Source organism: Musca vetustissima, unplaced genomic scaffold, assembly GCF_032173495.1.
Source record: "Musca vetustissima isolate MV318-11 ecotype Yass unplaced genomic scaffold, APGP_CSIRO_Mvet_v1 utg2483, whole genome shotgun sequence".
In the NCBI taxonomy this organism is placed as follows: Eukaryota; Metazoa; Arthropoda; class Insecta; order Diptera; family Muscidae; genus Musca; species Musca vetustissima.
The window spans coordinates 234,420-257,803 of NW_026886224.1; the positions used below are offsets into that span (position 1 = coordinate 234,420).

Sequence of the window (23,384 nt, forward strand, 5' to 3'; positions counted from 1 at the left end):
GAATATAGGGTCTATTTTGTCCCATATAAAAAAATTAACAAGATCTCATAACTAATTTTCCTCTACGGGAAAAAATCGCAGACTCTCAGGTCTAATTTTTTTATGATTTGAAAATTATAAAAAAATTCACAAGAAAACCTTTCGCAGACTCTCAGGTCTAATTTTTTATAGAAAATTATTTGAAAACCTTTCCCCCATCCCCCCTCCTTCTGCTTTCTTTTACTACCATAATTCTAAAAGTCGTGTATTTTTTAAGATTAGATTTGAAAACTTTGTGGGCCAAAGGGTTGGGGAGGGAGCGATCGTGCCTTTATCGCTGATCTCGCTCTGTCTGGTTGGAACGAAAAATGTGGGTTGGTAATGATTTGTGTTGCCGTCTATAATTTCGGAAAAGAATGCTGATAAGAAGGCTTGGCATTTAGAAATTGATATCAGGAAATTGTGCTAGGCAAACATGAAGACTAGTGGTAAAGGTTTATCAGAACAAATTCGAGTATTTTTGTTTATGATTATTTTTTATTTATTTTTTTTTATATCAGTTTTTATTATTAATAATTGTTATATATATTCGTTAGTAGATATGTTCTTGTACACATGTTGTTGTTTTTGTTTAATACAAAAAAAGAAGTTAATATAAATTCTAATGGGATTTTGCACTTGACTGTGCCGGCGACCGGCACATGCCGTCCGTACATACATATGTAATATGTCTGTCTGTCTGTGCATTCGTGTGCGTGTTAATTTTGTGCTTAAGAAACAAAACGTCTTGGGAGTAAGGTACTTGATTCGTTTAACAAATTTCTTGTTGCGTTTTTTTTTGCGTCACTTAAAATTCACATAATAAATGCTTAGTATTATCTTTTGTTGTTGTTGTTGGATTTTTTTCACTTAACGATTAAATGGAAGAATTGCCTTGCTTGTTTATTTGTCTATCAAACACTCTCCTCCTCCTCCACACTTCATTGCTTGGTGGTGGCCAAACGATCTGTATAAGCAGCCCACAAACGATCACGATATAGGACAGCAGCCTTTTCCAATGATTTGGCCGACATAATACCACGTCCGACAACAGCAATATCGGCACCCTTATCCTTAACCACATATTCGGGAGTGTTGTATTGTTGACCCAACGCATCTGTGGTTTCATCGATTTTAACACCCGGTGTCAATTGAATTAAACCGGGGAAAGCAAAACACTCAGACGATTGGCAGACCATGCCAGCAACAACATCAACATCAGCACCCTCGGTGGCAATTTTGGCGGAGGCTTCCTTATATTTGTCATCAATTAAATTTCCTGTGGCAGACATTTCACCCAAAAGGAAGACACCACGGGGTTTTTCCTCACCACTAAGGCCAGCCTTTAAACCGGAAATAATACTGCGTCCAGGCAATGTATGGGCGGTCACCAAATCTGCCCAGGAGGAAATTTTATACAGACCCTTGGCATATTGCAATGAAACCGTGTTGCCAATATCGGCAAATTTACGATCTTCCATGAGAAGGAAATTGTGACGCTTCGCCAAGGCGACTAAATCTTGTACGAATTGTTCGTTGAAATCTTCCAAAATATCAACATGGGTCTTCAGCAAGCAGATGTAGGGTCCACATTTGTCGGCAGCTTCCAAAACTTCATTACATTTGGTGGCATCGGCGGCGAGGCAAAGATTCGTCTTCTTGCTGGCCATTAAATTGAATAAAGTTTTAGCCAACTCACATTTTGCCAAATTGGCACGATTTTCAAAGGGGATTTTTGTGCGTACAAAATCGTTAACTGGAAAGAGAAAGGAGGAAAGAGAAGAAATTAATATATTAAAATTTAAACTGAAAAAAATTAACCTAAGCTGCTGTAAAAAATTGGACCTGCGGTCCTTTGAATTTGTTTCTAGACAAAATAATGGACTTACGGTCATCCAAATTTTTTTCTCTAGACAAAAAAATTGACCTGTCATCCTGTAAATTTTTTTTCTAGACGAAAAAATTGACCTGTCATCCTGTGAATTTTTTTCTAGACGAACAAAATGGACCTACGGCCCAGTGAATTTTTTTCTAGACGAAAAAAATGGACCTACGGCCCAGTGAATTTTTTTCTAGACGAAAAAAATGGAACTACGGCCCAGTGAATTTGAATTTTTTGGACCTGCGGTCTTGAGAATTTTTTCTAGACGAAAAAAATGCACCTGTGGTCCTCTGAATTGTTTTCAAGACGAAAAAAAGGACCTGCAGTCCTGTGATTTTTTTTTAGACGAAAAAAATGGACCTGCGGTCATAAAATTTTTTTCTAGGCGAAAAAAATGGTCCTTTGAATTTTCTTTCTATAAAAAATAGACCTTCGGTCCTGTGCATTTTTTCTTTAGATATGTCCCGAGGTCCGGCAATTTTTTTTTTTCTGTAGAAAAAATCAGTCTCAATGAATACAGTAGCTTCAGTAGATAGCAGATTTTCGAAAATATTTACAATTTCTTCCCGATCTTCTTGATTGGCCACAAACGTTAAGAACTGTGTAAAATTAAAACCTTCAAACCAACTTCCATCAATTGTAATGCCATGTTTAAGATAGACCTTCGATGGTCTGATTGTTCCAGTCATATAATCATGTTGATATGCCATGCGACGTTTAAGATGTAATTGAATCACCAGAGTTTGATAAAAGTTTTTTTGGAAGGAAAGTTACTGTATCATTGACCGATATGGGGGCACATTGACTACAGCTCCACGAATAGCATTTTGCCTTACGAAACCCAGGGCAACGATTAACATAAAAGGCAATCGTGCTGTGACCAATCGTTCCTCTACAGACGTTAAGTTTTTTTAGTCCCGATGTCCAGAATTTTTTTCTTTTTTATAGAAAAAAATCAGTCCCGAGGTCCTGCAAATTTTTTTCTATAGAAAAAAATCAGTCCCGAGGTCCTGCAAATTTTTTTCTATAGAAAAAAATCAGTCCCGAGGTCCTGCAAATTTTTTTTTTCTATAGAAAAAAATCAGTCCCGAGGTCCTGCAAATTTTTTTCTATAGAAAAAAATCAGTCCTGAGGTCCTGCAAATTTTTTCTATAGAAAAAAATCAGTCTCGAGGTCCTGCAAATTTTTTTCTATAGAAAAAAAATCAGTCCCGAGGTCCTGTAAAATTTTTATATAATAAAAAATCAGTCCCGAGGTCCGGTAAATTTTTTCTATAATAAAAAATATGTCCTGAGGTCCTACAATTTTTTTTATAGAAAAAATCAGTACCGAGGACCTGCAAATGTGTTTCTATAGGAAAAAAATCAGTCCCCATGTCCAGAATTTTCTTCTATAAAAAATCAGGCCCGAGGTCCTCAAATTTTTTTCTATAAACAAAATCAGTCCCGATGTTCGGCAATTTTTTTTTACAGAAAAAATGCATTCCCAATATTTTGCTATTTTGTTTCTATAGGAAAAAAACAGTCCGATGTCCTCCAAAATCAGTAATTCAATCAACGACTCTATATTCTAGTATAGACATCCCCTGGAAGCATCTATTGCTCTAATATATTAATAATAATTAAAAATTTATTTTTATTTTAAATAAAAACTTGTCTCGTGAATGCTATTAACCTAATTTCTTCGTCGCGGCGTTGTTGTTGGAGAAGTCATTGACACGATAAGATTATTTAGCACGTTGTGTTCCAGATTGAATTTCTACATATGGAAAAAAATACAAACGACATCGATGCCTATAGATAGATTCCCTTCTTCAAAAATAAAATTGTTGATCGCCTAAAGTTCAACTGCCAAAAATTGTGTTTGTTTATATGTAAATTATTTCACTAGCAAAAAAAAAAAAAAAATAACAACAACACATTCCGACCAATCGCCATACAATAGGCTGTTGTGTTGTTTTGGCTAACAACAACATATTGTTACATAACAAATATGGTCATTAATTAGTAGTGCTAATAAATTTTTGTACCATAGTGTGGGAAACTATTTAACGAATTATTATTGAATCTCTGTTCGATCGACTGACTTCTTTGATTTGAAGTTGGTAGATAAGAAGGAAAACAGACGCTCATATCTTAGGTGATTTCTTATCAGAGAAATAAACTAAAAAATTCTTCACACACCTGTAGAAAATATTAAAAAAAAAATATTTATATTTCTTCTTTTCCAAAATCATACTCACCAACTTCCTTTTTACTACCCAAGAAATTGCCATCCGAATCAATTTGTACCGCGGCAATATATTTAGCCACCGATTCAACAGTTTCACGTTGAATTTTACCGGCATCCAATAGGGTGTTCAACAAGAATGACAACGTGAAGAGAGAATGCATGCGTACCGAATGTTTGGCAATATTTGCCACACCACCCTGTTCACGGTCAACGACAACAACGGCATCGGTCACCACAATTCCTTCGCTTTGTAAATCTTTAACCGTATCCAAAATACTTGAACCGGATGTGACGACATCCTCAACAATGAGACACGTGTCTCCGGCACTGTAAATGCCTTCGATCAGCTTTTTGGTACCATAGGCTTTGGCCTCTTTGCGTCGCACCAACATTGGAATGTTCTGTTGCACGGAGACAATCGAAGCCAAGGGCAAGGCGGTGTACGGTACACCGCAAACATGTTTGGCATTCAAATTGTGTTCCTTAATGTAATCTTGTATAAGATTCGAGACAGTTTGCTAAAACAAAAACAAAGACGTAGATTATTTATATCGCCCAAGACAAATGGCCCACTGTGGGCCGAACAACTTACCATAACTTCCGGATAGCTGACAATAACACGAAGGTCAAAATACACCGGCGAATTAATGCCAACTTTCATTTTGAAATCGCCAAATTTAAAGGCATTAATTTCGAATAATTTAAGCGCCAGCGCTTTCATTGCTTCAGCATTTTTGGCCAACATTTTTCCTTGAGTGTCTGGTTTTTTTGTTTGATATCACAGGTCACCTTTCCTTTTATGTTATTCCTCTTAAGTTTTTTGTTGTTGTTTTCTTAATAGTGTAGTACAACAACGCGACGTGTCTGCTTGGGCTGTTATACGACAAATATCCACACACGTTTTTCTTTTAAATTCTATTCCTCTTTTTTTCTGTTCAATTAATAAAATAACAAATTAATGGCGCGACAGTCTTTTGACGACTGAGAATGAATTGATGAAAGTAAAAAGGTAGGCAGCAGGCAGGCAGACAGAGAGAGGCAACCTGTGTCAAGAGAGCGAGAGTCAACAAAAACATGTGCCATCAATAAATGTCAAAACGAGTTGAGCAAGGCAATGAACAGTGTTGGTAAGTGAAACTACTGCATTTAATCGATAAAGGCTTTAAATTATTAATTAAATATAATAAAAATATATAAAAAATTACTAGAAAATATTTATTATTTAAATTAAATAATATTTTTAATAAATGCAATAACAATCGTAGACCTGATATACAATTTAATTAAAAGTATATCCTTTTAAAATACTGAACAATGGCAACTCTAGAGTTACACGTGGTTTGAACTTTCCCCCTCTCTCTCACTCCATCTCTGCGCCTTCTTTTTACAATGAAGTGGGTTATCAACAATTTTATTGGAATTTTCGTTGAAATTTTAAATGAAAGCAAAATAATTTTTTTATTTAATAAAAAACGGACCTATTATACGTCATAATCTTTAAATATTGGCTAGAAATTTGTAAGTCCCCGGTGTTTTTTTTTTCTAGACAAAAAAAACAAATTATAGAGTCCTGAGCAGTTTTTTCAGATTTCAGTAGTCCTGAAATCTCTTGAAAACACTAGTACATATTCTTACACTTAATATTTTTATTCTGGTTCTATGCCGTATAAAATTCCTACAGATTCGTGGGAGATGTATCAGGTATACGGCATCTTCCACCCTCTGTGTGGGAGGTACAAGAGGACGTTGATCTATATTTGTTATAATAACAAAAAAAAAATTGTCGTGAAATCTGTCCTGGGGAATATTCAAAAAGTTGTCTATATATAAAAATGGCGATCGCTCTTGTTCTATAGAAACAATTTAATTCTGACAATAGTCGATCTTTTTCCAAAGAATAAATCGAATTCGAGGAAGTCAGTCTGAGAGTATGCGGATTTATTTTCATTTCTGAATGTCGACGATTTTTTACATAAAAAAACTGTCCTGAGGGACAGATTTGCGGGCTGCAATTTTTTGCATTAAAAAATAAACCAAAAAAAATCTTAAAGCCGTGCTAATATTTAAGATGGATTTGGATGGAATATGGATTTTTCTAAAAAAAATATAAAGTATAACAGATCTGAAGGTCTCCGATTTTTCAGTCCTGAAAATTTCGACAGAAAAAACAAAACAAAAAAAATTCTACACCAAAAAAACTGGACCAAAGTTCCAGTGAATTATGTTTAATACAAAATTCCAAAACCAAAAAAAAAAAAAAAAAAAATTGGACCACAGTTCCAGTGAATTATTTTCAATACAAAATTCTAGACGACATTTTTTTCTGGCCTGGAAATTTTTTTCTAGACGAAAAAAATAGATCTGAATGTTTCCGATTTTTTCAGTCCTAAAGGACTCCGAATTTATTGCCACAGAAAAAAATTATTTTTCTATACCAAAAAATCTGGACCAGAGTTCCAGTGAATTATTTTCAATACAAAATTCTATACGAAAAACTTTGGACTTGCAGTCCTGTGAATTTTTTTCCAGACGAAAAAAATGGGAGTTACGGTCCTGCGAATTTTTTCCAGACAAAAAAAAATTGGGCTTGCGGTCCTGTGATTTTTTTCTATACGAAAAATATTGGACTTGTGGTCTTGTGATTTTTTTCAAACGAAAAAAATCCTGAAGTCGTGTAAATTTTTATCTATGGATTTTTCTAAAAAAAATTATAAAATATATCAGATCTGAAGTTTTCCTATTTTTTCAAAAAAAAAAAATTATTCTGGTGTTCGACCAAAACTTATTTCCAGGTTCTGTGAATTTTTTTCTATAAAAATCTCATTCAAGGCTGAAGGACTCCGAATTTATTACGACAGAAAAAACAAATAATTCTGGGGTTCGACCAAAACGTATCTCCATATTTTTTTTTATAAAAAATCTTATGATCTTCGATTTTTTCTTCTATAAAATCGTAAAGCCGTGCTAATATTTAAGATGGATTTGGATGGAATCTGGATTTTTCTAAAAAAAAATATAAAGTATAACAGATCTGAAGGTCTCCGATTTTTCAGTCCTGAAGGATTCCGAATTTATTTCGACAAAAAAAAAAAAAAAAAAAACAAAAAAAATTTCTACACCAAAAAATCTGGACCAAAGTTCCAGTGAATTATTTTTAATACAAAATTCCAAAACCTAAAAAAAATGGACCACAGTTCCAGTGAATTATTTTCAATACAAAATTCTAGACGAAATTTTTTTTCTGGCCTGGAAATTTTTTTCTAGACGAAAAAAATAGATCTGAATGTTTCCGATTTTTTCAGTCTTGAAGGACTCCGAATTTATTGCGACAGAAAAAAAAAATTAAAAAAAATAATTTTTCTATACCAAAAAATTTGGACCAGAGTTCCAGTGAATTATTTTCAATACTAAATTCTATACGAAAAACTTTGGACTTGCAGTCCTGTGAATTTTTTTCCAGACGAAAAAAATGGGAGTTACGGTCCTGTGAATTTTTTCCAGACAAAAAAATTTGGGCTTGCGGTCCTGTGAATTGTTTTCTATACGAAAAAAATTGGACTTGTGGTCTTGTGATTTTTTTCGAACGAAAAAAATCCTGAAGTCGTGTTAATTTTTATCTATGGATTTTTCTAAAAAAATTATAAAGTATATCAGATCTGAAGGGTTCCTATTTTTTCAGAAAAAAAAATATTCTGGTGTTCGACCAAAACTTATTTCCAGGTTCTGTGAATTTGTTTCTATAAAAATCTCATTCAAGGCTGAAGGACTCCGAATTTATTACGACAGAAAAAACAAATAATTCTGGGGTTCGACCATTTTTTTTTTTATAAAAAATCTTATGATCTTCGATTTTTTTCTATAGGCATTTTTTTACGACTTGCCTCAATCGATATTATCGATATTATTTTATATTTTTCCTTTATAGATTTAAAAATTTTTACCATTTTTGATTGCGGGAACAGACCATTATAAAATTATATTTGGTCCGTTCCCGTACTGCAAGAATATACTACTTTTTACTATTTTTTCGATATCATAAAGGAAAATTTGTTATCGTAGTAAAAAAATGTACATTCATGCAGGTTCTGGAACAGGCCACGTTTAGACTACTAAATCCACTCGATCTTAAATGTCAATTCCATTGCGTATACGTCACGTTAATCCGGTTCATGGCACAATAAATTGGTAGTCCATATAGGGCAGCTGATGTCTCGATTAACTGTCAAAGTGGGTAATTTCTACTTGAATTCGATGTGCATTGTTGCCAACCATGTGAAATATTATAAGGAAAAACTGGACAGAAGGTCGAGACAAAAAAATGTTTTTGTTCTGATACATCAACTTATTACTGCATCATGATCATGTTCCACTGGATTATACTTGACGTATAAGCAATGGAATTGACATTTGAGACCGAGTGGATTTCCTAAATCTAAACGTACCATTAAAATTATAGCTTTACTCTAGAACCTGCAAGAATCTTGAACTAATCGAAGTTATCTTCGATTTTCCTGATAAATGTTCCCGGAATGCAAGAATCTACGAGCGCATTTTGACTATTAAATCCTCTTGTAAAAATAGCAGATTCTTGCAGTCTGTTTCTGAACAATATATTTGAAGTTATACAATTTTTCCTTTATACATTTACCATTTTTAAGTACGGGAATTTAAATTGAAAACGAAAATATTTTTCACATTTTAAACAATGTTAATTAACCTAATTTGTTTGTAAAATAATGGTCATGTAAACACTCTTATATTTAAAAATTATTCAATTAATAACACTACTTTAAATGATGTGTTTTATTACAAAACACTTCCAATATAAACATCCTATTTCCTCAGCCTCATCAAACAATTAAATATCGATAGTATCCAACAAAAAAAAATCGATTAATTCGATTAACAAACAACTCCTTTCATTTTTCGACCTATAAATCCCTAAACATTATGGCTTTGTTCTCTTCGGCTCTCTAGTCAAACAATCAACAAACGGGCGCGTGGATTACCTATTTTCTTCGTTCTTTCTAAGTTAAAACAATAAGAAAATTTATTTAATTATAATTTTCGATACAATTCAGTGATATTTGAAAAGCAATATTTTCGCTATATATAAATTAAAAAAATTTATATATAGCGGAAACATAAACATAAGAAATTTCATAACAATGCAAAGCAAATAAAGGAAAAAAAGAAAAGATTTTTCTTCTGTGAGGCAGCAAGCACAAACAAAACAATACATAGAGAGAGGAATACAACAAAACAATGCCTGCTGCTGTAGCTTGATGATGGTAATGTGAACTATATGTGTGTGCGTGTGTTTTATTTAATTTGATGTTGTGTGACAAGTAGGGAAGTGTAGTTAGTGTTGTAAAGTGTGCGTTTTCTTATTGTTTGTTATGTTGGTTGCTGGATTCTACGCGAAGAAGTGCAATAAAAAACAATGAAGAAATAAACTATTAATGAAAAGAAAGGTAATATTTAATATAGTATTATTTGAATTTATTAAAATATTATTGTTGTTGTTGTTGTTTTCAAGTTATATATGTATAAAAAGTAAGAGAGTGCCTTCATGTTCCATTGTGCTGGGCCTGTTGTTTCATTTGACGTGCTTAGCATTGCATAGTAGTGCATGCACGCATCATGTTGATGGTGTGCTACCACCAGCAGCATTAATTCCTGGAAATACTAAATGTTTACATTTCTTTTAGAAATATAGTGGCCAATAGGAATGTACATACATTTCTTGTATGTAGAAGTTTTAGGTAAAATTTAATATTATCCATTTATTAAGGATATTGAAAATCACGTGCATTTCTTTTGTTGTCCAAAACTGCATTTAATTAAAAAAAAAACTTCCTAGCTCTATGCTACAATAGAAGAGAGAGGGTAGGTTTTATTACAATAACTAGAAATGATAAAAAATACCCAATAATTTTAACATTTTCATATTTTTTTACAATATTTCAGTTTCTATGAAAGGACTATTTTTGAAAGGGAAATGATTTCCATGAATGACTGAAATGCTTTCCATGGATTTCACATCCAAGAATTGTTCACAAATTTAATGCGAAATTCAAATTTCGATATGCGGGTATATCGACATGGAATCCTAATTTATGAATCAATCGTATAGATACTTATGACAATAAGAAAACAAAGAACCTCATCTAGTAATAAGAAATAATTCTTTTGAGTAGAATCATACATTATGTCCGGTAAGCTGTATTCCAGTAATAATTATATATATATATATATATATGTATTCTTTTTATTTTAGATATCAATAATGTTTTATTAGAGATACGTAGGATAGGGGAAAATAATATATTTTCTTGGGATAAGAATGAAACTTCAGTAGCAGCCGGATATTAAAAAAATGAACATTTTATTCCATAGACGGATCAATATCATATTTCGCAAAATAAATTTTATGTTTAGGACTTCAAAAGGCAACCTGAGCTCCAGAATGCATTTGAAGCAGCAGTAATCAAAATCATACTTTTAGCCAAGACCACGGCAGTCCGATTGACTGGGACGACATTTTCGTCCAGGCCGTACAATAGAAAAGTTTTGGTGTTCATTGTCTTATTGAAAGCCTTCGATATTGTCAATCGCGCAAAGCTGTTCCAGGGAATACAACCCACTGGTCAGGGTTGAAACGTAGGATTATCGACTATATGTATGGGCACCAGTCATATGTGAAATTTAAATTTTCACATCTGGCCTGTTCCCGTACATCAAGAATCTACTAGTGTTTACTATTTTTTCCGATATAAAGGAAAAATTGTTATCGTAGTAAAAACTAAGAGATTCTTGCAGTACGGGAACAGACCAATGGTTGGCAACATTGCACATCGAATTGGAGTAGAAATTACGCCCTTTGACAGCTAATCGAGACATCAGCTGCGTTAAATGGACTACCTATTTATTGTGCCATGGTTCCGACCAACTACAATCTCAAAATATTGTGTTAGCGTTCGATAAGCTTTTCAAGTCATCTGCCCAAGTCACTCCTATTTGCAATAAAACGAGAAATAGGAACAAGGTGCTCAAATCACCGAACGGCAATACTTGAGACACTGACAATTGGAACTTGTTAACCTCTTATAAAACAAAATACCAGCTATGAGGTGCCAGTGTGGTCCATCGATACAACCAAAATTATATCGATGAATTACCATATTATATTTTATCATCGGAATCATTTCTGTCATGACCTGATGGATCTTCTAGATCTTGAAAGCTAGTTACAAAATTAAAAGTATGAATCCCCAGGTCAAGAGGGTAGTCAGGCAGTTCTGAGTAACATTCTTTTCGACATCCCGTGAATGATATACTCGGGCACCATCCCCAATTTCATTTGGAGACAGAATCAGGCAATTTATGACGATTCTCGCTTTCTTGTACTTTTTTTGACACAATAAAAGCGTTCAGGACATGTCGCAGGTCGTCAAAATCCTTATAGAAACCCGAGAAGAACCAACTAGGAAAAATACACGGAACTAACGAATTCTCAGCTCACTCTTATTACAAATTTAGAAACAACTGAGGAGCTTAATGGAACCGTAAATAATCTTACAGACGTCCTTCTTCATAAGGCGAATCCTGTCCGTTAACATACCCTGGGAAGAAATCTCAGCCAGTGTGGAGGAACTGGGAGTTCGGCGAATTCAGAAAAATTACCAGACGACTTTAGAACAGGGCGCATGAATCAAAAATCGACATTGACTGGAATTCCTATAAATCAAGTTTCAATAAATACAATAAGAGAGCCAAGAAAAAGTATTCGATAAATTGGTGTGAGTCGATAGGAGTCAATGGAGTCCAAGGACCTTGAAGTCATAGGAGTATCAAGAAACAAGACGGCGCGTGGACGGACTCTGGTTCTGAGACTCTAAACCTTTTAGCAGCAGAAACTCATTTCCTAGGTTGGATCTTGCGGCTGTGGATTCGGATCTCATTGGCAAGGTGGTTAGCAGAAATAAGATACGCTGGACGGTCAACACTTTCAAACCATTTAAATCACCTGGACCAGATGGTATCAAAACCGGTGATGCTTCAATTTGTCTCTGATCCTAAAGAAGATCTACACGGCGTCTCTGACTGTCTCGTGTATGCCGGGACTATGGAACGAGATAAAGGTTACTTACATTCCCAAAAGCGGGAAAACCAAGCTACTATGCACCAAAGGACTATAGACCCATTAGCCTATCATCATTTCTCCTCAAGACATTAAGATTTTGACGTTTAGGCTGATTTTAGAGTTTTGGTCTATTTTAAGGCGAGTATTTTTGTGGAATGTTATAACCTGATATAACGCCGTTTTAAATGAGTTTTCAATCATTTCCGGAAAATAGGGGACCAAAAAGACCTCTTCAGAGAGTCGACTAAGGGTTAACGTATTATATATAAGCAGTGCTGCCAGTTAAATTTCATGAAAAATCGTCAATTTTTCAGAAAGAAATCGGCATAATCGGCATTTGTATTTTTAAAAAACGGCAAAAAATCGGCAGCATAGAATTTATAAATAAATTCATATTTTTTTGGTTTATAACAAATCAATATTGTTTATTACATTAAAAAAAGATAACAAATTCAATTCTGTATAAAAAAAATAACATAAAAGTTTCATTTTTCTACAAAAAATGTAGATTTTTCTAAAATATAGTAATTATTATGTACACTAGTGAGATCTTTCAGATTTACGTATAACACAGCGTGGTATTGAGGTCATAAAAATAGCTTATAAACTAGTACATATTTTTATTACACATTTTTAGTAAATCATTATCAATTTTGATATTAAAACAATTTGAATTCCGAGCTTCTAATTTTAGTTTTGTTAAGGTTTACCTGACTAAAAATTCGTTCCACATTTGCTGTGGAGTGTGGAAGAACCATAATTCTTTGTACAAATTTAGACAAAATTGGAAAAGCTAAATTGGAGTCCCCACGTTTAATTTCGGAAATTTTTTTCCAAAAACTTTTTAAATTATATTCTGCATTTTCAAAAATTTCTTCAAAATTCGGAAAGTTTAACTCCCTAAACTCGGAGTCTAAAGATTTGCCTTATTCGATGTAAAATGTAAACTAGACAGAGTACAATGCTGACAAAAAATGCAGATATCTAAGCCATTGAAAACGGCTGCGGCGAGTCGCCGATAGTTATAATGATTTAAAGCTGCCAATTTTATATGATTGTATGGTAACGCCGTATTAAATTAAAAAGTTAGGCTATTTGTGTCGATTGTTGAAATATCGGCAATTCTGAGGCAAAAATCGGAAAATCGGCATTTTCCATTTTTAGAGTGAAAAATCGTCAAAATGCCGATAAATCGGCAAATATGGCAGCCCTGTACATAAGGATAAGTAAATCGATTTTCGACTAATCGAATAATCGACTTTTTGTATTGAAAAGTCGAAGATGACTTTTGATCTTTGAGTATATCGCAAAGTCGACTTTTCAAGATCGACTTTTGATAAGTAAATCGTCTTTCGACTAATCGATTAATCGACTTTTTGTATTGAAATGTCTAAAAGTCGAAGTCAATTTTTGATCTTTGAGGAAATCGAAAGTTGACGTTTCAAGATCGATTTTTATTTTTTTCTACATAAATACTTGGTTTATTATCACAAAGCCGAAATTGCCCAAAAATTTCACATTCCAGAAATTTATTTCATCTTTTGACAACAATGATTTCGAGAAATCTCAATCCAAATATTTTCATATGTCTTGGAAATGGAAAATTTTGCTACGCCTCTTTTTAGTTTACCTCCCGATGTAAACATTAAAAATAAAACATATTTTGTATTAATCGCATCGGTAGAACCGGTTATTTGATGCGAATTTTTAGTGGAAATTTGTTGCACAGTGTTATTTTATCACCATATTACACCTTCACCTCTCTAACCAGCCACCTGAGAAATTTCACATGTAAACATGTAACATGTAAACATGTACATGTAAACATGTAACATGTAAACATGTAATGTAAATCTGAACTATAAAGATGACATGTTTTAAAGTTCGATTTTAATTTGTAATTCCTTGAAATAGTCCATCTAACAGAGTTAGTTTCACACTAACCTTAAACCTACCAAAACATCATAACAGATCAACAATAAGCATTCACCTTCCTCTTCTCCCATCTGAACAAAAAACAAACATAACAATCCAAATATTTTCATCTTCACTTTCTTCTTTATCCTATTTTTTTTTTCACACCTAAACTTCCATTGAATTCACAATCAAGTTTATTGCCCTCCATTCTTTTTGTTTGCAACAATATTATTCAATTGTCACATTTCTTCCCCATCATCTTTTTCCCTGCAACAACAAAACCACATTTTCTCCTTAATAACAACGTTTTTTATTGTGCATTGGTAATAAATTGTTTTAAGCCGCCAATTTCCTTTTCAATCACAGGCAAACACACTCACACAAACATAAATAATCCATTTTGAACAAAAATCTTCCCCCACAAAACAACATTCCTGCTGGTTCTTGTTACAACGGCAAGGTGGTAAAATCAATGACCAAACAAAAAAGTTATGAGAGTTACGGCAAGAGTGAGAGAAGAGAGAGATACCGTTCAATTTCACTTTTTTCCTTGTACTCCTTTCATGCCCGTTCTTTCTTCATTATCATTACAGTTCAGAGAACTCTAACTCATACCGCCATCATGACAGCCATCAGACACTCATTCTCTCTCTGTATCCCCATCTCACTCTCACAATATCACATTATTTTAATATGCCAATGTGTTTTTGCGTACTACTCGTACTAACAACTACTGCCACAGCAACAACAACAATGATAATTATGTAAAGGAAAATAATAAAAATCAAGTTCTAAGCTTGAAAAAGTAAATATGTGTGTAATGATGGTTTGTTTTTTTATTTTCTTTTATTATATACTTTCCACTCTTCTAGTTTATATACTCGTATATAAAAACTAAATCGTATATGTAATTGAATATACATACATACAGTGGTGGCCACAGAATTAAAACATTTACTGTGGTAAACATTTTTTGATCAGCCCTCGATTCGTTTGAAGTATTTTTGAAAATTTTTTAATTCAGAACACTTCGATATACTGCACTTAAGAGATTTAGTGTGGAAATGGAAAATTATTTCATGCAATTTTTCCATAAATAACGGTTTTTATGAAAATACATCGACTTTGAAGTGGCCATATAATTAAAACATTGTGTAATTTTTTACTTTACTGCATTTTTTTTTAATATTTTTTAAAAAAGCTCTTTAATTTAGTTAAATTATGTAAACTAAGCACCGATAAAATCATTTACTGATAAAAATTTTTGAAAAAAATCTGTAAAATCTATCAAAATTGCCAACAATTTGTACAGTACACCTAACATTCAGAAAATCACCTTTATTATAGAAAATAAAGGTCCGAATGCACCAGAAATTGCTAGAATTAGTAAAAAACAATAAATAATTCTCAAAATAAATAAATATTTGAAATAAAAACTCAAAAAATGGGAATTAACCTAAAGGAACGATTCAATTTCAATAGCCTTTACTGAAGAAGGCCGGAATATTTTTGCAGTATGTGAGAAAATATCGATTGATATTGGTATTTATTATATCAAATCGATTGTTCGAGTAGTACAGAATATATTTAATCAAAAAATTTATCAGTCACAACAGAACGAACAGAGATCAACACCTATGTTGACGAGAAAACGTTTCTGGTACACAGCAGCATGTTTGATGGTTAACTCTTGACCCTTCAAATCTATTGAACATGACAATATTTTTCCAAAATAATATTTTTTGGAGAGAATAATGCCCATTTAATCTATTTTAGCCTAAAAGAAAGAAAAATTTTACAATTTGACAAATATTTAAAGTCTTGTGTTGAGCATCAAAAATGCTGCTGTGTGGCGGAATCTTTTACTCGTCAACATAGGCATTGATCTCTGTTCTTTCTGTTGTGACTGGTATATTTTTTGATAAAATATATTCTGTACTACTCGAACAATCGATTTGATGTAATAAATGCCAATATCAATCGATATTTCCTCACATACTGCAAAAATATTCCGGCCTTCTTCAATAAAGGCTATTGAAATTGAATCGTTCCTTTAGGTTAATTCCCATTTTTTAAGTTTTTATTTCAAATATTTATTTATTTTGAGAATTATTTATTGTTTTTTACTAATTCTAGCAATTTCTGGTGCATTCGGACCTTTATTTTCTATAATAAGGGTTATTTTCTGAATGTAAGGTGTACTGTACAAATTTTTGGCAATTTGATAGATTTTACAGATTTTTTTCAAAAATTTTTATCAGTAAATGATTTTATCGGTGCTTAGTTTACATAATTTAACTAAATTAAAGAGCTTTTTTAAAAAATATTAAAAAAAAAATGCAGTAAAGTAAAAAATTACACAATGTTTTAATTATATGGCCACTTCAAAGTCGATGTATTTTCATAAAAACCGTTATTTATGGAAAAATTGCATGAAATAATTTTCCATTTCCACACTAAATCTCTTAAGTGCAGTATATCGAAGTGTTCTGAATTAAAAAATTTTCAAAAATACTTCAAACGAATCGAGGGCTGATCAAAAAATGTTTACCACAGTAAATGTTTTAATTCTGTGGCCACCACTGTATATACTACTTGCATATTGTTGTATGTGTAATATATGGAAGGGAAGCTCAACCAACCGACCAACCTTCCATCCATCCAAAAGGAACAAGAACGCACATGCCAAAGCAAACATGCATTACTATTAGAAAAAGTAAAAGAAGAGAATGGGTGTGGGGGAGTGGGTGGTAGTGTGAGTGTATAAGTGTGTGGCGTGCCTGTTGTACTATGACATATTGGAGCTGAAGTTCGCTCACTCATATACCATAGAGGCAGCGCCTGTCCCCCTATACTACGCTGATAAAACAACAAGCCCTCTAACACATGAACACAATTAAAACAAACAACAACAACGGTACTTATTAACAGGGGGATGTTTTTTCCCTGCTTTTCTAAAAACAAAAAAACAAATAGAAAAGCAAAATAGGCCCAAAAACACAACTAAGAGATAAAACATGAAACATTTTGCTTGCCATTATAAAATACAACAAAACATTCATCTTCGTCATCATTAACATTGTCATCATCATCTGTAGTAGTAGTGAAGTACTACTACCAACAACAACAACAGCAATGACATTTTGTACGAAACCCAAACAAACCAACCAAACCACCCCCTATAATAGTAGCAGCATTTCACACCAATACTCTGTTGCAATTTTTGTTTGTTTTTGTTGTGTTGTGGAGATGGGATGTGCATAGAATATGCATGTAAGTGTGTTTGTGTGTGAGTGCTGCGTACATGTTGTGTTTGCTTGTTTAATTGTTGGGGCTTTTGCCTTCCCCAAAGAAAAAACAAACACAAAACTCACCCCGTGGTGTCAAAGTCATATTGGCTATTCAATTGCACGAGCGCTCTCTCTCTCTCTCTCGCCCACAATGCAATGTTGTCAATTTAGTGATTTCAATAGAGAACGATCATCATATGGTGGTTTATAGGGTTCTAGAGGTCGTTTTTTAGTTTGATAGTGTTTTTAATTAAATCAACATTAAATATTTATTAATATTTAATTAATAATTTATTATTATTAATGCAAATGAGTTATTTTAAGTAAATTAGAAAAAACGCATCTTTTATAGCGCTTCTGAATAAAAACTATGACATCTAAATACATATAGGAAATGTGAAGCTGTCAATGATATTTTGCATATTGGCTATTTAATTGCAAGGGCGCTCTCACTCCTTCTCTCTCGCCCACAATTCAATGCTGTCAATTTAGTGATTTCAATAGAGAAAGATCATCACATGGTGGTTTATAGGTTTCTAGAGGTCGTTTTTTTAGTTTGATAGCGTTTTCAATTAAATCAATATCAAATATTTATTAATATTTAATTATTAATTTATTAAATGAAATACAAATGAGTTATTTTAGGTAAATTAAAAAATCGATTCTCTTTAGCGCTTTTGGATAAAAATTATCACATCTAAATACATTGAAAAACCGCCACATTCACAACACTCATATTCACCCTTTGACAATTTTTTCTATTCCATTCTCATTCTTATCAGAATTTATATTACGTAAAAACGCTGCATTAGCATCACTCATAGCCTATCTTTTTTGTTTCCATGGTGTTTTTCTTTATTTCTATTTTGATGATTTAATACGTCTACACTGTATAAAAAGCGTCACATATAATATCTCAATACTGCAAAAATAGCTAAATGCAACACTCATATTCACTAATTTGACATCATTACTTCCATTCTCTATTCATTCTTATCAGAACTTATATTACGTAAAAACGTCCGATTTGTAAAATTTTCTTGACATTTCCCTCTATTTGGATAACAACAACATTGCGAAAAAAGCGTCACATTTGCAATACTCATATTCACCAATTTGACAAATTTATTTTTCTCTTCCATTCTCTTTTAATTCTTATTAGATATTTTATTATTGCCTAAAAACGCTACATTAGCAACACTGATAACCTACCTTTTTGTTTCACTGATAACCTACCTTTTTGTTGTTTTGATGATTTAAAGCGCCAATTTACAACACTCATACTCACCAATTTGTCAAATTTATTTGTCCCTTCCATTCTCTATTCATTCTTATTTATTTTATTATTGCCTAAAAACGCTTCAGTAGCATCACTCATAGTCTACCTTTTTGTTTCCATGGTATTTTCTTTTTATTTTTATTTTTTTATGATTTAATACGTCAACATGCTGAAAAAGCGCCACATTTGCAACACTCATACTCACCCTTTGACACAAAGGGATAGGATAAAACAAAACAAAAAACAAACTTTCTCTTTCTCTCTTCAAAAACAATAACGGGGCCGCGGTGAGTATGAGCAACACACCAAACCATGGCCGCTTTTGTAAACACGCCAATACTCTGGGTGTAGTGTAGTAGTAGTGAGTTAACGGCGTGCTCTTGGTTTTGGTGAGAGTTTGAAGTTTCCGGTTTTCTTCTTCACATATGAAAAGGGTGGTGGGTGGTTTTTCAACGACAACGACGACGACAATGATGATGGTGTTTTTACTATTCAAAGGCGGCTAAAATAATAACGACGACGGTGGTGTGGCGGTGGTTGTTATTGCAGAGTTGCTTGTTTTTTCCACCACCACCGCCAGCAACAACAACGGCCGCTGCTGTCATCATCATCGTAGAGTATGAAGCCATCATCATCAGGCAATAGCAAGTGCGCCACAAGAAAGTTATTAGTTTGGTGTCGGCGCTCGGCTTAGTTAGTCGCTATTTTTGCACGATTTTTTCGGTTGCGCGCGTTATTTACATTCTATACATACATATATATACTCTATACTAGAATACTATATAAATTAGTAACAGCAGCCACCAGTAGTAGTGGTAGCGCTGACTTGCTTTCTTCCTTCTTCTTCCTCCTTTGGCTTTGGGAGAGAAAGACAACAAGAAGAAGTCAACTTTGAATTTGGACTAACCAACAACAAAAAGAAACAAAACTTTTGTTCATCCTTCCTTCCACCTATACTGTATGTTGTGTGTTTCTTCTGTTTTATATGTGAGTGTGTGTTGTGTGATGCATGCAGGATTTTGGTTATTCATAATTTAAATGTGTCTGCTGCAGAAATTGAAATGTGTTGTCTGTTGTTGTTGTTGTTGTTGCTGGCTGATACTTAACAAAAAGGAATTTGTTTACAAAATATATAAATGCAAATGCAATGAAATTGAAAGTTTCAAAAAAATACTATTCAAAATAAAAGAAAATTATTAACTAAGAAATAAAAAGGAAAAAAGAAAAAAAACATGATATAATTAAAATAAGCTCTCCCTTATGGACATACAAAAAGTTGATGGTGATGATGACTAGTACAATATTATTTTTTTGTTGTACATATGTGCCATAGAGTGTTATTACTACTATTACCAATACTATTACAATAACAATACATATAGTAGTAGTATACTATGTTAAAATATTGTGTTAAAAAAGCCAGCCAAACCAAAACAACCCCAACTCTATTTACTGAGTGGTTGTATGCGTGCCAGTATTTTTGCGTGTGTGTGAGTCTTTGTTGTTATCATCATTCGCCGTCGTCGTCGTGGTCGTTGTCGCCACCATCATCAACAAAAACAACAAAATTGTATTTTCTTCCTTTTTCCCATTTGGCTGGCTGGCTGGTGTTCCCACCACCACCATCATCATAGCCGTCGTCGTCATCAACCACTACTTCTATGGACGGACTCTAATGGAATATCGTCAGTCAGTCAGTTAACATAAAGACTGGTATTATTTGTAGTTTTCCAAAAAACAAGGATATTCCAATTAAAAAGAAATTTTGTCTTTGTAGAATTGAATGTGTGAGTAAGTGTGTGTGTGTGCAAATAAGAATTACATATCAAATGACCGTTAGTTGTTTTGTTTAATTGAAAAAAAAAATTAAAACCTATAACTGGACAAACCAGTTTTCAAAACAAGCTTTCTTTGGGAAATGGGGGAAAGATTTTCTTTTTGGTTGGGAAAACCAGTTTTGGAAATCAGTGTGAAAAAAAAAACGTTTTTCTGGAGAAGCAAGTTTTGAAAATATGTGGAGTTTTCTGAAAATTGAAAAAATTAATTAAAAAAAAAAAAAAAACTGGAATTCTACTCTAAATTAAATAATAGGGGAAAAATACTATTTTTGTTTAATAAAAAAATAAATCAGGCTATTCTCGTTTTTAAAATATTTAAAAAAAATATATTTTGAAATGAAAAATTAAAAAAAGAAATATAAAAAAATTTAATAATTAAAAAAAAAATTAAAATTAAAAAAAATAAAAATAAAATTAAAACTAAAAAAAAAATTAAAATTAAAAAAAATTAAAATTAAAAAAATAAAATTAAAAAAATAAGAATTATAAAAATAAGAATTATAAAAATAATAATAAAAAGTAATAAAAAATAAATAAAAATTAAAAAAATAAATAAAAATTAAAAAAATAAATAAAAATTAAAAAAATAAATAAAAATTAAAAAAATAAATAAAAATTTAAAAAAAATAAATAAAAAATAAAAAAAATTAAAAAAAAATAAAAAACTAAAATTTTCAAAAATTTTGTAAAAAAATTAAGAAAAATTTAATATTAAATAATGGAGAAAACATTTTTTTGTTAAAAAATAAATAAAAAGAAAATAAATAAATGAGTTAAAATATTAAAAAAAATAATTTTGAAAAATTAAAAGAAAACATTCCAAATTGGTTAATTTTCTAATTTCTAAAAAAATACTTTTTGTAAAGTTTTAAAAATGTTGTTTTTATCAAAATTATCAGACTGAATCTCAGTTTGTTGTTTTTGTAAAAACAACTATTTATTAGTGGGGGATGTATGGCATTGTCCACCAAGGGGTAAGACAGGGAAGACTATAGTTTCAGATCTCGCCACTGATCCTTATCAGTTCCCTTAGTTTTTTGTTGGGAAAATCTCCCTAGAAGCTATTTATTGCTTCTTTACCAAAACACTTTCATGCCCAAATGTCTAAAAAATTACTAAAATTAAATTTTTGGATTTTTTTGCCATTATTACACCCAGTTCGGAATGTTCCGTTATATGGGTACTATCCTAATAAGTTTTGGTAGGGAGATTTGTTACACAATTTTAGCCTTAAATAATAAATTACAACCAATTCGGTTAAAAAATGTGTTCAAAATCTCCAAAATACCGAAAATCGGAAGGTTCCGTTATATGGGGGCTACCTTAAAAAGTGGACCAAAAATTATAATTTTTGGTAGGTAGATTTGGTACTCAATGAGAACCCAAAATGCCAAATTAAAGGCAATTTGATTAAAAAATATTCCAAAACTCCTCAAAGTACAAAAAATCGGACGGTTCCATTATATGCTGACTACCTTAAAAAATATAGAACAATATTAATAATTTTTGGTATGAAGATTTGCTATCCAATGCTCAAAACAGCGAAAAAATGGTCACCCTAAAAATTGGAATAATATTGTTAATTTTTGGTAAAAGGATTTGGTACTCCATGAGATCCCAAACTAACAAATTACACCATTGTATGGTGGCTACCCTAAAAAGTAGGACATTATTGACAAATTTTCAGCCAATCGGTTGTAAAATTTGCGAAACAAACCGAATTATAGGGGGTCCGTTTTATGGGTGTTATACCATAAAGTGGACCGATGTCCATAATTTCTGTTATAAAAAATTGTTCTCTTTTAAATATTGTGAGCTTCATTCTATCAGGATTTAAACCGACAGACAGGCGGACATGCCAAAATCGGTATAGAATTTATTTCGGATCAATAATGTTTATGGGGTTTTTTCCGGCGAATATTTCAAGGAGGTTTTTTTGAACAATAAAAAATGTGTTTTTTTTTTCAAAAATATATATTTTTTAAATACATATTTTTTCAAAAATACATATTTTTTATTTTTGAATTTCTTGCTTTTTTTCTTATCTTTTTATTTCTTTTTAAATTTTTGGCACTATTTTTTTTTCTTATTATTTTTTTTTTTTAATTTTTATTTTTCCATTTTTTTATATTTATTCAGTTACATTGCGTTATACGTTACCTTGTTTACTAATTACATAACCCCATTATCATCAACTCATTGGCAACACTTAAACAATGGTGGATATTATGTAAACAAAGAAATAATAACCAAAATACTGAATAGAGATTAGAATTACTTTTAATTTTTTGTTTTTATTTATCATATCGCGCCTTTTAATTAATGTCATTGCCTGCTTTTCCCACTTACACTGTTTACAGTATTGTTGCCCATACACGTTACGTTGCCTACTAATTGCAAAAGCAATACTCATTCGATTGTGACAGCAGTGATCACAATGTAACGTGTTCTTCATACGCACACATGTGTCGGCGTGGAGTGCATACATAGAATAACAACAAACACTGAGTTGAGAGTACAAGAAACCCAACACTATAAAGAGAGAACCAAACCAGAGAAACCCATATACAAAACAGTTAGACAAATATATACAGTGATAATAGGAAAATGAATTATCAACACCAACAGCACGCTTGCTCTCTTTGAGAGTTATTTGTGCGTCATTGTTTAGCCTTGAAAATGATGGTTTTAATTAGGCCCACAGAATGAAACACCCAGACGAAACGGCTGAAGCTAGAATCTTGAAATTTTGGGTGAGGGTCACTCTTGGTTCAAAGGTGAC

The 23,384-nt window shown here is 32.2% G+C and overlaps 2 protein-coding genes across 2 annotated transcripts in view; both read right to left on the minus strand.

Moving 5' to 3' along the window:
* The window catches only part of LOC133333764 (transcription initiation factor TFIID subunit 7), a 188,462-nt gene that overhangs the window by 94,133 nt on the left and 70,945 nt on the right, over positions 1–23,384 (minus strand). The window lies entirely within an intron of this gene.
* LOC133333753 (uridine 5'-monophosphate synthase) lies at positions 960–4,893 on the minus strand. The gene is made up of 3 exons (XM_061542045.1): positions 4,725–4,893; positions 4,143–4,650; positions 960–1,774 (listed from the first exon to the last, which is right to left on the minus strand). Exons 1-3 carry the CDS (start codon positions 4,875–4,877, stop codon positions 960–962), a joined length of 1,476 nt encoding a protein of 491 aa, XP_061398029.1. The 5' UTR covers positions 4,878–4,893.